The sequence below is a fragment of the Eretmochelys imbricata genome, chromosome 6, assembly GCF_965152235.1.
Source record: "Eretmochelys imbricata isolate rEreImb1 chromosome 6, rEreImb1.hap1, whole genome shotgun sequence".
Classification (NCBI taxonomy): domain Eukaryota; kingdom Metazoa; phylum Chordata; order Testudines; family Cheloniidae; genus Eretmochelys; species Eretmochelys imbricata.
Genome location: NC_135577.1, coordinates 10527017 through 10541444, shown reverse-complemented (window position 1 = coordinate 10541444; position 14428 = coordinate 10527017). Strand labels below are relative to the sequence as shown.

The 14428-nt window shown below is 54.5% G+C and overlaps 1 protein-coding gene across 4 annotated transcripts in view; it reads left to right on the top strand.

Annotated features, from left to right (window-relative positions):
• ZDHHC5 (zDHHC palmitoyltransferase 5) overlaps nt 1-14428 on the top strand; it is a 43240-nt gene that overhangs the window by 23491 nt on the left and 5321 nt on the right. For 3 of the 4 annotated variants that reach the window (XM_077820785.1, XM_077820786.1, XM_077820788.1), the window contains exons 3-10: nt 6527-6648; nt 7248-7405; nt 8155-8327; nt 8582-8684; nt 8797-8888; nt 11565-11697; nt 12103-12226; nt 13908-14020. In XM_077820785.1, coding sequence (XP_077676911.1) covers nt 6527-6648; nt 7248-7405; nt 8155-8327; nt 8582-8684; nt 8797-8888; nt 11565-11697; nt 12103-12226; nt 13908-14020 — 1018 coding nt within the window. The remainder of the gene's footprint in view (nt 1-6526; nt 6649-7247; nt 7406-8154; nt 8328-8581; nt 8685-8796; nt 8889-11564; nt 11698-12102; nt 12227-13907; nt 14021-14428) is intronic. The other variant, XM_077820789.1, reaches the window with a different exon arrangement.

Below are 14428 nucleotides of genomic sequence, written 5' to 3'. Positions count from 1 at the left end.
CTTCAAAAGTGTGGTTGTGTTGCTCCTTGTCTACCTGCTCCTTGCAAGGCTTTTCCCATGCAGGGTGCCGCCTGGCTGGCTTCTGGAGTGCAGCTTCGTGTGCCATTCTGAATCACTATGTAGGGAATCCCCCTGCCAGGAATGGAAAGGATTGAAAGCCACCCCTTCTACCCCACACGCTTTTGGTTCCTTTCTGGTACTAGTATAATATTACTAAAACCTGGGTAGAGTCAGTGATGGTGTAAGGCTGCTTGGGCGCTCGCGGCACAGTCACACGCAAACCAAGCCTGATGCTGCTAGTCAGGCATGGAATGAACCTGCTAGGGGCGGGGTCGTGACACTCCAGGCTGCCTCAGTTTCACTTCACACAGCCTGCATAGTACATCGTTCCCAGTCTCTGACTTGTGCATGATGGGCAGTACTTAGCTTTCTGTGGCTAACGGCTGTTCAGGTAGAAAGGAACCTAGGTTATGGCTCATTGCAAGAGGGGCTTGTTGGAGCAGAAAATGCCATCTGTAGCACCTCTGCCACCAAGAACTTTGAGAGTATTAGTGGATTTAGCCTTCTCCCTGCCCCCACCTCCCTGTGTGTGAGACTGACGGGGAAACCCAGAAGGAAAGTGATTTGCCAAAGATCACTTAGCAGGTCTGTGGCAGAGTGTGGGACAGCACCCAGGAGCAGGGCTCAAGCCATGCCAGAATGCTCCAGTACACTGTTTCAGCACCTTTTTTAGGAGCTGGAATGGCGTTCCAGTACTTCTGCTAATCCTGGTCCAGGCAGCTCCTTTCTCTCCTGGGTTGCAGAGCATCCTTTGAGCCAGCAGGTGCTGTGCCTGGATGGGGGTTGCTTGGCGGTGGGTCAGCAGTGAGGGAGCCAGGGATGCTGGAGCTAGGACCAGGCAAGGGAGCTGAAGGGACTGGAGCTGCTGGGAGCTCAGCAATGTTGGGAGCCAGGTAGCAGGGCCACCCAGATAGCGCATACCCTTGTGAGGAGAAGGAGCTGAGCACAGGTTATGGGGTAGGATGGGACATGCTCTTGGGGGAGTCTCCCCATGCTTCCCCCCAAGTCCTCCTCTGCCCCATCTTACTTCTGGCTCCCCCCCCCCCCCCGCACTTCCCATTGTTGTGTGTTCTGTTCCAGCACTTCCTTTTGTTTACAACTCCAGCTGCCCAGGAGTCCTGACCAGTGTTCCCTCTAATTTTTTTTGTCCATGTGCAGAATTAATTTTGTTACGTGCACCAATATGGAGCTGATGTGTGACCCATCACCTTCATATTGGTGCACATAACAAAATTCATGTGGTAGGGCCGGGGATGTGGAGTTCACGGTGTGGGAGGGGGCTCAGAGCTGGGGCAGCATGTTGGGGTGGGGGGCGATGAGGGCTCTGGTGGGGGAGGGGGTTCGGGGGGGGGGGCTCAGGCCTGGGGCAGAGGGTTGGGGTAGAGGAGGCGTGGGCTCTGGGATGGGGCCGGGGATGAGGGGTTTGGAGCGTGGGCTCTGGGGTTGGGCTGGGGATGAGGGGTTTGGGGTGTGGACTCTGGGGTGGGGCTGTGGATGAGCAGTTTGGGGGTGCAGGCTGCCCTGGGGCTGTGGTGGGGAGAGAGAGGACTCCCCCCAGCCCTCTCTTGCTGCAGCAGCTCAGGGCAGGGGGAGAGGCACCTCTCCTTAGCTGCAGCAGCTTCGGCAGGCCTGGGCCAAGAGAGGGGCTCCTCTCCCCCAGCTGCGGGAAGTCTGGGGCATGTCCGTGTTGGGGCTGGGGGAGGGGCGCCTCTTGCAGCCCCGGCAGGTCTGCGCTGCTTTGAGGGAACGTAGGTCCTGACCCACAGTCCTGTGCACTCAACCCCTAGTCCCTCCCCATGCATTGCAGTTGCACTAGCCAAAGTTGCTGTCTGGTTCTCCTTCTCAGTGGGTGTCCCACTTCAGCTATAGCAGCTTTGGAGCCTCTCACCTTTTCAGAGGCAAAGGGCTGGAAGGCTTCTGCCTGTTCAGTCAGTGGTAGTCGCCATTTTCCCCACCCAGGCCAACCTGGGGGTGTGTGAAAGTGAGAGCCTGTTTGGTGGCAGAGTATATGGGGAGGGACACTGACCTGGATGCAGGCTCCCTTCCCATGGCCTGCCAGGAGAGAGTGAGGGGAATTAATTGGGTTAATTATCAGATGGGAAATGAGCAAGCCTGTCCCAACGCCTCTCCAGCTGGGTGGGGCCACAAGCGCCTGCCTGCTCTCTAGCCATCTCTCCTTTCTCCCCACACCCTTATCTTCCTCTGCCTCCCTGCCCTTCTTTCATCTCTCTCCCACTGCTTAAAGCTGCATGCCAGGGCAGGTGTGTGCAGCAGCTCCTCCCTTGGCTTCCAGGACAGGGACATACTGTTTACCTCTCTCTTGCCTCTCTGCACATGGCTCTTCTTCCTTCCAGTCCATCCAGGCCACACTCTACCTGCTGGCAGCTCCCTGCCCTGCCAGGTACTCCCAGAACAGGCACCACTAACAGAGTGGGTATGCAGGGACAGCATAGGCAGCAGCAGGGCCTGCTTCCCCCAGCAGTGTCTAACTCTAGCCCTGGGGTGATGAGAGACTCTTCAGTCTGTGGCCAGTCCAGCTATAGTCTCTCTGCTGAGACTACTAATGGGGAGGATTAAATAAATGCTGGTGACTTTGGGATGGGAACATATGTCCATTGAGAAATGTACCAAGGCCCTCCCCAGTTCCCTTTGCACAAGCAGTACAAATGGCCGTGATGGTTCTGACTGCATCACTGCTTCAGCAGCATGATGGGAAACAAAAGTGGGATATGAACCTGAGGTGGGATTGAAACTGCTGCTCTGGAGGAGATAAGCTCCACAGCCCAATATCCCCTTCACTCCCCCTGTTGGTCTGGGGCTGGATTGGAATCGCTCCTCCACAACCCCATCTGTGACGATTTTGTGCCAGAGAGTCCCCTGAAGCTTAGACTGGATTGGAACTGATGCCCTAGAGCAGACAGACTGTGTCCAGTTCCCTGAGTCCCCCCCTCTTTCCCCCAGCCTGCCACCTAGTCTTTTCCCCCCGGCATCACTGGACTGCTTGCCTCTTGCTAGGCCTAGTCTGTAGATGTTGGCATTTGAACATTCTCTTCCCCCTGTGCCATCTCATACTTTGGTTTTGGTTAACAGGCCCAGAGCCAGGATTTGTATAGCATGTGCGGCGGCTGCTGCTGCCCCACTCCTGCCCTCCACTGGAGATTGTCTGTGCTCCCACCAACCTGCATGTGAGAGGATGGTTTAAAGTGGGCTTTTCTGTCCTAGCTGTCCCTTAAAGGGAATTTTAAATGATAGTGTTTGGCAGCGGAGGAGGGGCTGGAAGTGGAACAATGAGCAGTGGGGCAGGCCATCACTGCCCAATCTAGTGTGTGCCCCACAACTGCTGCCCCAGACTCTGAGGCTGCCATGGATTACCCCAGTCATGCCATATGTCATCCTGTGCAGCCGGCCATGCGCTCTCATCTGTCTCTGTGCTCCTGCTGCCTAAATCACTCTGTGTGTATTGCAGACTGCTCTGAGTTGGGGGGGAGAGGGACAGATGCTGCCCTAGATCTGTGGGATTAAACTCCCAGCCGCAAAGCAGATTAGGGTATTACACCGGCGCCTTCAAGGGGGAAGCCCACTGTCTCCTGAGCCCAAGCTCCTCCAAGGGAGGAGGAACGGTGATTCCCCTACCAGTGTGTACCATTTCTGACACACTCTCAGCATCCCTCCAAACCCTCCTGTGATTCTGGAGGAGCTGTTAGCCAGCCAGCCAAACACCCAGCAGTGTGTGGGGGTGAATCATAGAATCATAAAATATCAGGCTTGGAAGGGACCTCAGGAGGTCATCTAGTCCAACCCCCTGCTCAAAGCAGGATCAATCCCCAATTTTTGCCCCAGATCCCTAAATGGCCCCCTCAGGGATTGAACTCACAACCCTGGGTTTAGCAGGCCAATGCTCAAACCACTGAGCTATCCCTGGGGGAGCTCTATATAGAATGAGGGGCACCTGAGCCCTGTCTCCCCCGTGGCACATCTCGCCCTCCCACACCATATGAGTTTTCCGGAGCTGGAGAGTGGGTGGTGGCATGTTTCTAAGGGATGTCACACCGGTAACATCACTTGCTCCGCAGTACGCAATCCTACTCTGTAGTGACTCCTGCTTTTCCAGTCATGCCTTCTGCTTTGCCAGTGCACCTCAGTCTGGCTCCTGCTCTTTCAGTCCTGCCCCACCCTCATCAGCTCTGCCAGTCCACCTACATCCTGGCCTGCAGCACTGAGATGCACCTCAAGGTTTGTAGGAGCCCTTTGCTGTATGGGGTTTGGTTTATTCCAGTGGGTCTGGGTATCGTGGTGGGGATTCTGTAAATAAGGTTGGAACTCCCTTATCACTATCTGCCCTATTTTGACCTCCAATCAACCAGACTTAGCAATAGCAGAGTATTAATCATTGTGGATCTCAGACCCACCATCCATGACCGAGCTAGATTTTATTATTTGTATTACAGTAGCACATAAGGGCCCTGGTCAGGGACAAGAGCACGAATGAACTAAGCACTGTACATTATTTATTAGGAGTATTTTGGTAGCACCTAGTAGCCCCAGCCATGGACCAGAGCACCATTGTGCTGGGTGCTGTATAATCAGAGAAGAAAAAGGTGGGCCCTTCCCAGATGTCCACTCTGATTCCATCCTCCTTGCTACAGCTAGAGACCTTTTTCCTCCTGTACAGCCTAGATGTTCGTGACTTTCCTTTGTCCCCCTGAGGACACTGGGGAGCAGACAATTAACTTCTTTGATCCCCCACATCCCAGTACAATAGGCACAAGGCAGAGTTAGGGCTGTTTGGGAACTTTAACTGACTGTCCCAGTATTCAGACATACGGCTGTCTTTTTCACTTGGACATTCTCCTTGGGTTCTTTCTGCTAAGTAGCTGCTTTCCCCCCTGTAACCTGGTCTCCCTGCACATGTGGTGGCGAGGACATGTTTTTTTCTTGCAAGCTCTCTGTGTGTGGAGCTGTTGGTCACACTGGCTTGTCCTGTTTCTTTCCCTCGCTGTCTAGTTTGCCTTAATAAGTTGAGTCAGTCCTGCTTTTGGTTTGTCCAGGGCTCCATCTGTCTTAGGTACTTTTGTGGGCCCTATTCCTGTAGTGTCTCAGGCAGGGCAGTGCTATTATCCCCATTGTACAGATGAGGAACTAAGGTACAGAGAGGCCATATAACTTTCACAAGGTTACACAGCGAGTCTGTAGCAGAGCAGGGAATTGAACCCACCTCTCCTAAGTCTTAGGCTGGAGCCCAAACCGCTGGGCCATCCTTCCCTGAGTACAGACTCAGGGCATGGTGAGGTCCCACACTGCAAGATGGAACCATCATTTGCATGCTGGGGGATGACCATCTCATCCTCCAACATGGCTGAATTTGGAGGGGACATTTGTGATGGAGTGGAAGGGGAGGACTGTTTTTCACTCTCCCCTTCCAGTGGATTTTCCAAGCTGGTCAGAGGGGCCCAGCAGAATGTTTCCCGTATGTGCCCACTGCTAATCACTTCCCTTCCTGGACTCTCTGGGTTCCCCATGCCCAGCAACTGCTGTTCAGAGTATGGAGAGTATGTGCTGCATTTCAAAGCCAGCTACTCTCAGGAGAGTAGGGAGAGGTTATGGGCATGAGTTTCTATACCAGCCAACTCAAGCAAGAGCTGGTGCCCAGTGGAACAAGGTTAGGATCTAGCCAGGGGACCTGTGGCCCAGAAGACTGGCCAGTCCTGTTGGGCATTGTTTCTGCTGGAGGGCCCAAGTGCCCCTTCTGTCCCAGAAGAGGGACCCAATCAGTTCTGTGTACACTAGTCTCCTAGTGCTGCTTATCTATTTGGCATACCCCAGCCCTGCTGAGAAGGCTGCAGGCGAGTTTCCAAGTGCACTGTTGTCCTCGCTGGCTCTTCTGGAGAGAACCAAGGGGAGTGGCCTGTTGTGGGAGAGAAGAGTTAATGGCTGTGTGTTGGGAATTGTTTGACTCCTGTGCAATATGGTTCCTAAGCTCCCCTGGGGAGTGTGAATCCCCTGCTCCAGTGTTTGCCCAGTGGGAAATATGACCCACCTATCGGGGGTAGAATGTGGACTTCCATTTTGGGACACTGCAAAGCACAGCAGGGACGGTTTGTCCAGTGCCCAGCACGTCCATCCCCTCACTCTGTCCTCTGCCCAACTGCTGCTGTACTGAGCTCTGCAGCAAGGAGCAGCAGCTGGGGAAAGGATATTAAACACTACTCTTGCTGCCTTCAGACACAGGGTTGAGGGCAGGACTCTTTCCTCACCCCTTTCCAGTTCTCAGCTCCAAACAGCATTGCCCGGAGTCCCTCCTTGGATAGATGAGTCTGAAGGGCTTCTCTTGGGGTTGCAGAATGCAGTTATTAGACTAAATTGGGGAGGTGCTGGTGGGAAGGGCTGGGGACGTCCTATCTAGAGTCCAATTAAGTCATGAGTCGAGGTGGTTTTGCATTGTCTCATCTCTTGTGTCTGTGTGCAGGTGCCCGGGGCTCAGCCTGTACATCTCCCCGATCATCCCCATCTACAATGCTGTTGTCTTCCTCTTTGTGCTGGCCAACTTCAGCATGGCCACCTTCATGGACCCGGGTATATTCCCACGAGGTGAGAGCTGTTCCCGCCTCAGTGCAGCCCAGGAAGTGTCTTGTCAGGAGCCAACTCTTTCCATGCTCTCCTGATGACGGGACCGGGCTGATACCCCAGATCTCCAGCTTCAGGGCATAAGGCTGACCACAGGGCTGAGGAAAGAACCTCTTTGCCCTGGTCATGTGGTATTGTGCTGGGACATGCATTTTGAGAGTTTTCCTTTTTCTGTCATCTCTGGTATTGGTCGCTGTAGGAGCCAGCATTCTGGATCAGATGGACCAATGGCCAAAACAGATAGAAATCCTGTATTCCTGGATCAGGTCCCTGAACCTCCCATGGGCAGCAGACATCTGAGAGACCCAGGCCTAGGAGAACCTCCCGATAGATGGTTCAATATTTGGGGCCCTCTAGACGGCCCCCATGCCTGCTCAGAATGCAGATTTGGGGATTTTCCTGTTACGGGGTGGCTTAGGTGTCCAGCGCAACAGCATCGGGACAGCAAAGACTGGGGTTCTCAGAAGCTCTCCCAACTTTTGGGGGCAGGTAGCAGCCGGGTTTGCTCTGTGACTTCCCAGTGCTCTGACTTATTGCTCTGCTGGGTATTTCCTCTCCCTTAGCCGAGGAAGATGAGGACAAGGAGGATGACTTCAGAGCCCCACTCTACAAGACAGTGGAGATCAAGGGCATCCAGGTGCGCATGAAATGGTGTGCGACGTGCCGCTTCTACCGGCCCCCGCGCTGCTCCCACTGCAGCGTCTGTGACAACTGTGTGGAGGTAAGGAACCGCCGGCAGGGCAGGGTACAGGCTGGACTGCAGTGATCTGAGCTACTGCACCCGCAGCACCCTGTGTATTGCACAGCTCTTCATGCCAGTGGTCGTCCTGTGCTGTGCTTGGCTGCAGGACATGGAGGGTGCATCTGTCTGTGCTGTACTCTATTTGCCCTATGGCTTATGGGGTGAAGACCCCTAGAGGACAAGGGCATATTGTGCTCTGCTTCCCTGTGGCAGGTGGGTGGGAGAGTCTTGTGCTCTGATCTCCCGAGGGTGAGAAGCTCAGACAGTGAGGGTCCTACGCTCTGATCCCAGGTAGATGGTCCTGCTCTGTGCTCTTCCTGGAGGGTGAGGAGCCATGGAAAGGGGTGGGGTGGAATAGCAATCCTGTGCTCCGCTCTCCCTGTGGGGGGAGGAGCTGTGCGGTGGGGTGGCAGGGCAGTCCTGTGCTCTGCTGTCCCTGTGGGGGGAGGAGCTGTGCGGTGGGGTGGCAGGGCAGTCCTGTGCTCCGCTGTCCCTGTGGGGGGAGGAGCTGTGCGGTGGGGTAGCAGGGCAGTCCTGTGCTCCACTCTCCCTGTGCGGGGAGGAGCTGTGCAGTGGGGTGGCAGGGCAGTCCTGTGCTCCGCTCTCCCTGCAGGGCAGGGAAGCCTGTGTTCTGCTTGCCCCATGGTACAGCTTGGCTAGAGCCTGTAGCCCTGTGCTGTTGAACGGAAGCCTCTGACTGTTTTCTCACCTTCCCTTGTAACTGGCAGGAGTTTGACCATCACTGCCCCTGGGTGAACAACTGCATTGGGCGGCGCAACTACCGTTACTTCTTCCTCTTCCTGCTCTCGCTTACCGTGCACATCATGGGCGTCTTCGGCTTTGGCCTGCTCTATGTCCTCTACCAGGTGGAAGAGCTCTCTGGGATCCGCATGGCCGTCACGTATCCTCCTCCCATCCCCACGGTGCAGTGAAATCCTGCCTGAAACAGCAGCCCAGACCAGGCGAGGGGGTGTCTCCCATGGGCATGGGGGTGCCGGGAGATGAGCATTGCAGGCTGGGGAAGGGATGTCTCCCAGTTGCATGGGGGTGCCAGGAGAAAAGCATTCCCAGTCGGGGCAGGAGGAGCAGTGGGGCTTGGAGCAGGGAGTGTATATGAGAACAGCACTGTGGTTGGTCCCTTGACTCTGCTGGCAGCATGGCTGTGATGTGCGTGGCTGGTTTGTTCTTCATTCCTGTAGCTGGCCTTACGGGATTCCATGTGGTGCTGGTAGCCAGGGGACGCACTACCAATGAACAGGTATGCACTCTGCAGGCTACAGGTGTTTGGAGGGTGGTGGGAGAGCAGTGGCTGGCCTCCCCTCCCTGCATCTCTATACTGGCTCCCCTGAATGGTTCTCTGTGTCTCACAGGTTACGGGTAAATTCCGGGGTGGCGTGAACCCCTTCACCAATGGCTGCTGTAAGAACGTCAGCCGTGTTCTCTGCAGTTCCCCAGCCCCCAGGTAAGTCTGTCCCATCTGCACAGGGAGATCTGAGCCAGCTCCTTGGTCCCGGGCCTGCTTAGCTGTTCTGGGAAGTAGATGTCCTCATGTGAGTGTCTGCTTCGCTACGGCAGGTCCCTGATCCTCTGCTTTAAATCCAGACCTGCCCTCGGTGTTCAGCGTGGCCACCAGCATCCTGCTTATTGAGGCACTCACCTGGGGGAGCTGCATTCAGGGGAGCCTGCTGGCTTTGTGAGAGACTTAGATGTCCGCTGTAGAATTGCTTAGTGATTGGGGAACTGCATGGCTAAAAGCACCATCATTCAGGGCTTAGCATCATAGAGCGCATGGCTCTTCTCAACCCTCCCACCCCCCGTAGAGTTCCCTCTGGGGCATGCAGCTCCTTCCTGTAGGGTGCCAGGCAGGCAGGAGCAGTCTGCATGCATAGAATCATAGAATATCAGGGTTGGAAGGGACCTCAGGAGGTCATCTAGTCCAACCCCCTGCTCAAAGCAGGACCGATCCCCAACTAAATCATCCCAGCCAGGGCTTTGTCAAGCCTGACCTTAAAAACTTCTAAGGAAGGAGATCCCACCACCTCCCGAGGTAACACATTCCAGTGTTTCACCACCCTTGTAGTGAAAAAGTTTTTCCTAATATCCAACCTAAACCTTCCCCACTGCAACTTGAGACCATTACTCCTTGTTCTGTCATCTGCTACCACTGAAAACAGTCTAGATCCATCTTCTTTGGAACCCCCTTTCAGGTAGTTGAAAGCAGCTATCAAATCCCCCCTCATTCTTCTCTTCCACAGACTAAACAATCCCAGTTCCCTCAGCCTCTCCTCATAAGTCATGTGTTCCAGTCCTCTAATGATTTTTGTTGCCCTCCGCTGGACTCTTTCCAATTTTTCTTGTAGTGTGGGGCCCAAAACTGGACACAGTACTCCAGATGAGGCCTCACCAATGTCAAATAGAGGGGAACAATCACGTCCCTCGATCTGTTGGCAATGCCCCTACTTATACATCCTAAAATGCCATTGGCCTTCTTGTCAACAAGGGCACACTGTTGACTCATATCCAGCTTCTCGTCCACTGTAACCCCTAGGTCCTTTTCTGCAGAACTGCTGCCTAGCCATTCGGTCCCTAGTCTGTAGCGGTGCATGGGATTCTTCCATCCTAAGAGCAGGACTCTGCACTCGTCCTTGTTGAACCTCATCAGATTTCTTTTGGCCCAATCCTCTAATTTGTCTAGGGCCCTCTGTATCCTATCCCTACCGTCCAGCATATCTACCTCTCCTCCCAGTTTAGTGTCATCTGCAAACTTGCTGAGAGTGCAATCCACGCCATCCTCCAGATCATTTATGAAGATATTGAACAAAACCGGCCCGAGGACTGACCCTTGGGGCACTCCACTTGATACTGGCTGCCAACTAGACATGGAGCCATTGATCACTACCCGTTGAGCCCGACAATCTAGCCAACTTTCTATCCACCTTATAGTCCATTCATCCAATCCATACTTCTTTAACTTGCTGGCAAGAATACTGTGGGAGACCGTGTCAAAAGCTTTGCTCAAGTCAAGGAACAACACGTCCACCGCTTTCCCCTCATCCCCAGAGCCAGTTATCTCGTCATAGAAGGCAATTAGATTAGTCAGGCATGACTTGCCCTTGGTGAATCCATGCTGACTGTTCCTGATCACTTTCCTCTCCTCTCAGTGCTTCAGAATTGATTCCTTAAGGACCTGCTCCATGATTTTTCCAGGGACTGAGGTGAGGCTGACTGGCCTATAGTTCCCAGGATCCTCCTCCTTCCCCTTTTTTAAAGAATGGGCACTACATTAGCCTTTTTCCAGTCGTCTGGGACTTCCCCCGATCGCCATGAGTTTTCAAAGATAATGGCCAATGGCTCTGCAATCACAGCCGCCAACTCCTTTAGCACTCTTGGATGCAGCACATCCGGCCCCATGGACTTGTGCTCGTCCAGCTTTTCTAAATAGTCCCGAACCGCTTCTTTCTCCACAGAGGGCTGGTCACCTTCTCCCCATGCTGTGCTGCCCAGTGCAGTAATCTGGGAGCTGACCTTGTTCGTGAAGACAGAAGCAAAAAAAGCATTGAGTACATTAGCTTTTTCCACATCCTCTCTCACTAGGTTGCCTCCCTCATTCAGTAAGGGGCCCACACTTTCCTTGACTTTCTTCTTGTTGCTAACATACCTGAAGAAATCCTTCTTGTTACTCTTAACATCTCTTGCTAGCTGCAACTCCAGGTGTGATTTGGCCTTCCTGATTTCACTCCTGCATGCCCGAGCAATATCTTTATACTCTTCCCTGGTCATTTGTCCAATCTTCCACTTCTTGTAAGCTTCTTTTTTGTGTTTAAGATCAGCAAGGATTTCACTGTTAAGCCAAGCTGGTCACCTGCCATATTTACTATTCTTTCTACACATCGGGATGGTTTGTCCCTGTAACCTCAATAAGGATTCTTTAAAATACAGCTAGCTCTCCTGGACTCCTTTGCCTCTCATGTTATTCTCCCAGGGGATCCTGCCCATCAGTTCCCTGAGGGAGTCAAAGTCTGCTTTTCTGAAGTCCAGGGTCTGTATTCTGCTGCTCTCCTTTCTTCCCTGGGCACTGGCCCAGCTCAACCACTCTCGTGTTGAGTCCAGTGCTTACCTCTCCCCTATGCTTCACTAGATACCTTGGACGACCAAAGGCAGAGCAGACTGTGTTGGTGAAGCCACCCTTCCTGCGGCCTGAGGTGTCGGATGGACAGGTCACTGTCAAGATAATGGACAATGGTATCCAGGCTGAACTGAAGAGAACAAAGGTGAGGAAGGGAGCATCTTAAGCAGAGAGAGCCCAGGGCGTGCAGTGTGCAGCCATGAGTAGGAACTGAGTGAGCCTTTCACGTGCTCCCTTTTTTCCCCTCTGTGTGGTTTCACTGTGTGCATCCAGCCTGCCCCGCAACTGAAGTCTTGTTCCTTCCTTGTGGCGGCAACTGCTGCATGAGGCTCACACCCTCCATCTCTCTCTCCTCCCGGGTAGCTCTGAGGCACCTCTTCCCTTCCCACCCAGCATCCGAGCCACACGTGGCCATGTTTCTGGGATGCCTTGTCAGTGCCAGGAGGCAGCAAGGCCCCTTTAACACCACCTCACTCTGCTGAGCCCAGCGAGGAGGAGCTTGCGTCCTGCCCCACCCTTCTGATTGCTCCTCTGTCCTTTGTCTCTGCAGTCCAAAGGAAGCCTGGAGGTGATGGAGAGCCAGTCTGCCGACGCTGAGCCACCACCCCCCCCCAAGCCAGACCTCAGCCGCTACACAGGTCTGAGGACGCACTTAACCCTGGCCACCAATGAGGGTAAGGAAGGCATGCCAGGCTGACGAGCAGTTGTGCCCCACCCATCGCAGGGAAGGGAGCCCATGGGTGCAGACCAGGATCGAGGTGCATCGGCAGATCCCAGAGCTGGAATAGCAGCAGGGGCTGCTGAGCAGAAGCAAAGTGCATCAGCAGAGCTGTGCATAGGAGCAGCTGGGCAGTTTTAGGAATGTCTCTTGGACCATTTGCAGGGCTTAGTTTGTGTGGCAGACAGCCTAGTGAAGGGCAAAGCGGAGCTAGTGACTGCGTTGCCTAGATTGCACTGATCCCTGGTTGGGAAGGTTGCTGCAGTGGCTCTCTGGACCAGTGAGTTAGAATGGTTTGTGCTGCTACCCTCGTGTGTGGGAAGCAGGGATCTAGAGGGGGCCTGAATCTTGTCTGTAGCCTGATGTCACAATGGTGTTGCCTGTCCTGTTGTGTAGGTGGGAGTGCAGATGTTAGTGCTAATTTCCCTCGTGTAGGTTTTATTGCTGGCTCCTGACCTGCCAGCTCTGTCCCCACTGGGAGAGGGAATCCAAGGGAATGTGTATGGAGAGGAGGCATGGTCTGGTGACTAGACTACCTTCCTGGGAGTCCAGAGCTCTGGGCTCTGACTGACTCACTTAGTGACACCTTGAGTGAATGGCTTCCCCTCTCTGTGCTGCAGTTTCTCCAAGTGTTTGCCTGCCTCTGAGAGATGGTGTTGAGCTCTTATCTGTGGGGAGAGGAAGCGTGAGCTACCGGTTAGAACACACAATGGATCATTGCAGATGAAGACACTGTCCTCATCCCAAGCTGTTTCCCAGCTGCCTGGACTCAGCTGTTCATACTCCCCACACAGGATGGGTCCATACTGCAATGTAGCGAGGCTCCATAGGCAGAACTACAGGGCGTGGTGGAAGAGGCAGCATTTGGACAGAATGGGGCTAGAGTGGAGGCAGTTCCAGGGTTAGTGGGGGCGGAGCTGGATCGGCAGGAGACGAGTATGGGAGAGGTGGATAAGATCTGGGCGGGGCAGAGCCTGGAAGGTGACAGCAAGATGCTTGGCCTTGAGGCAGGAGGTGAGGGCAAGCTGTGACATCTGTAATGCCAGTTGGACAGAGCTCCCAAAATACCCAGCATGCCTCCCCATCCTCCCTCATCAGGAAGAGGAGAGCTGCAGGCTTCTGCCTGTGCTCAGAACAGGAAAGGCTCTTGTGTTGGAGCAGTGTTGAGACGATCCACAAAGCCCGTCCCCTGGGCACCAGGGCAGGACTGTCTCCCCGCAGCGTATCTCCAGCATGGTTAGAAATCCCCCAAGCAGTGGAGCCCCTTGAGTATTGCAAAGCCCAGTGTGGGGTTTCTCCACCAGTCACAGGACCCCTTGCTCAGCAGAATGGAGCCGAGGACCCATAACCCAGTGCTGGCCAGGCTGCACTCAGGGCTGGAAGCTGCCTGCCTGATCTCAGTGTTGGGAAATGGCCCTCTTGTTCCATTTCATCCCATTCCCAGTGCTGCCCTTTAGCCCATCTAACCCAGCTCCTCCCCCTCCTTGGCATCCCAACCCCCTCTCCCAGGCTCGGAGACGGTTCTCACAGATCAGCATGATGACTGTGGTGTCTGTCAACTGCGGGGCGAGGACACTGCGGCGAGGCAGCGAATGCTGTATGTGAGTGTGTGTGTGTCTCTCTCTCTCCCCCCACAGACAGCAGCTTGCTAGGCAGGGACAGTCCTCCAACTCCGACCATGTACAAGTACCGCCCTGGCTACAGCAGCAGCAGCACCTCAGCCGCCATGCCGCACTCCACCAGTGCCAAGGTAATACTGCTCATGGAAGGCCCTGGGGGCTGGCCCAGGCTGCAGGTGGGGAGTGACCCTTTTAGGAGCTGCCTGTGGGCAGCTGGAGGCAGTGGAAGGGGGATATGCAAGGACTGAGTGTCTCAAAACGTGTCAGTTGGGTCCTGCCCCAGGCCACCCACCCAATCATTGCCATTGGGATGTAGTGTTATAAGGGGACAGGTTCCTGGCTCCCACAGGACTCAGGGTTGTCCTCAGAGAGCAGTGCTGGGACAGGGGCCAGGGCCCTTCTGAAGGGGATGTTACCCCAGCTCCTGAAGCTGATGTCGCAGGGCAGTGCAGGGTGGGGTTCTGAGTTCTCCCGCCTTATCTCTTGGGGTGCGTCCCCTGCCCTGCCTCCAGGGATGCCCTATGCAAACCCTACAGGGC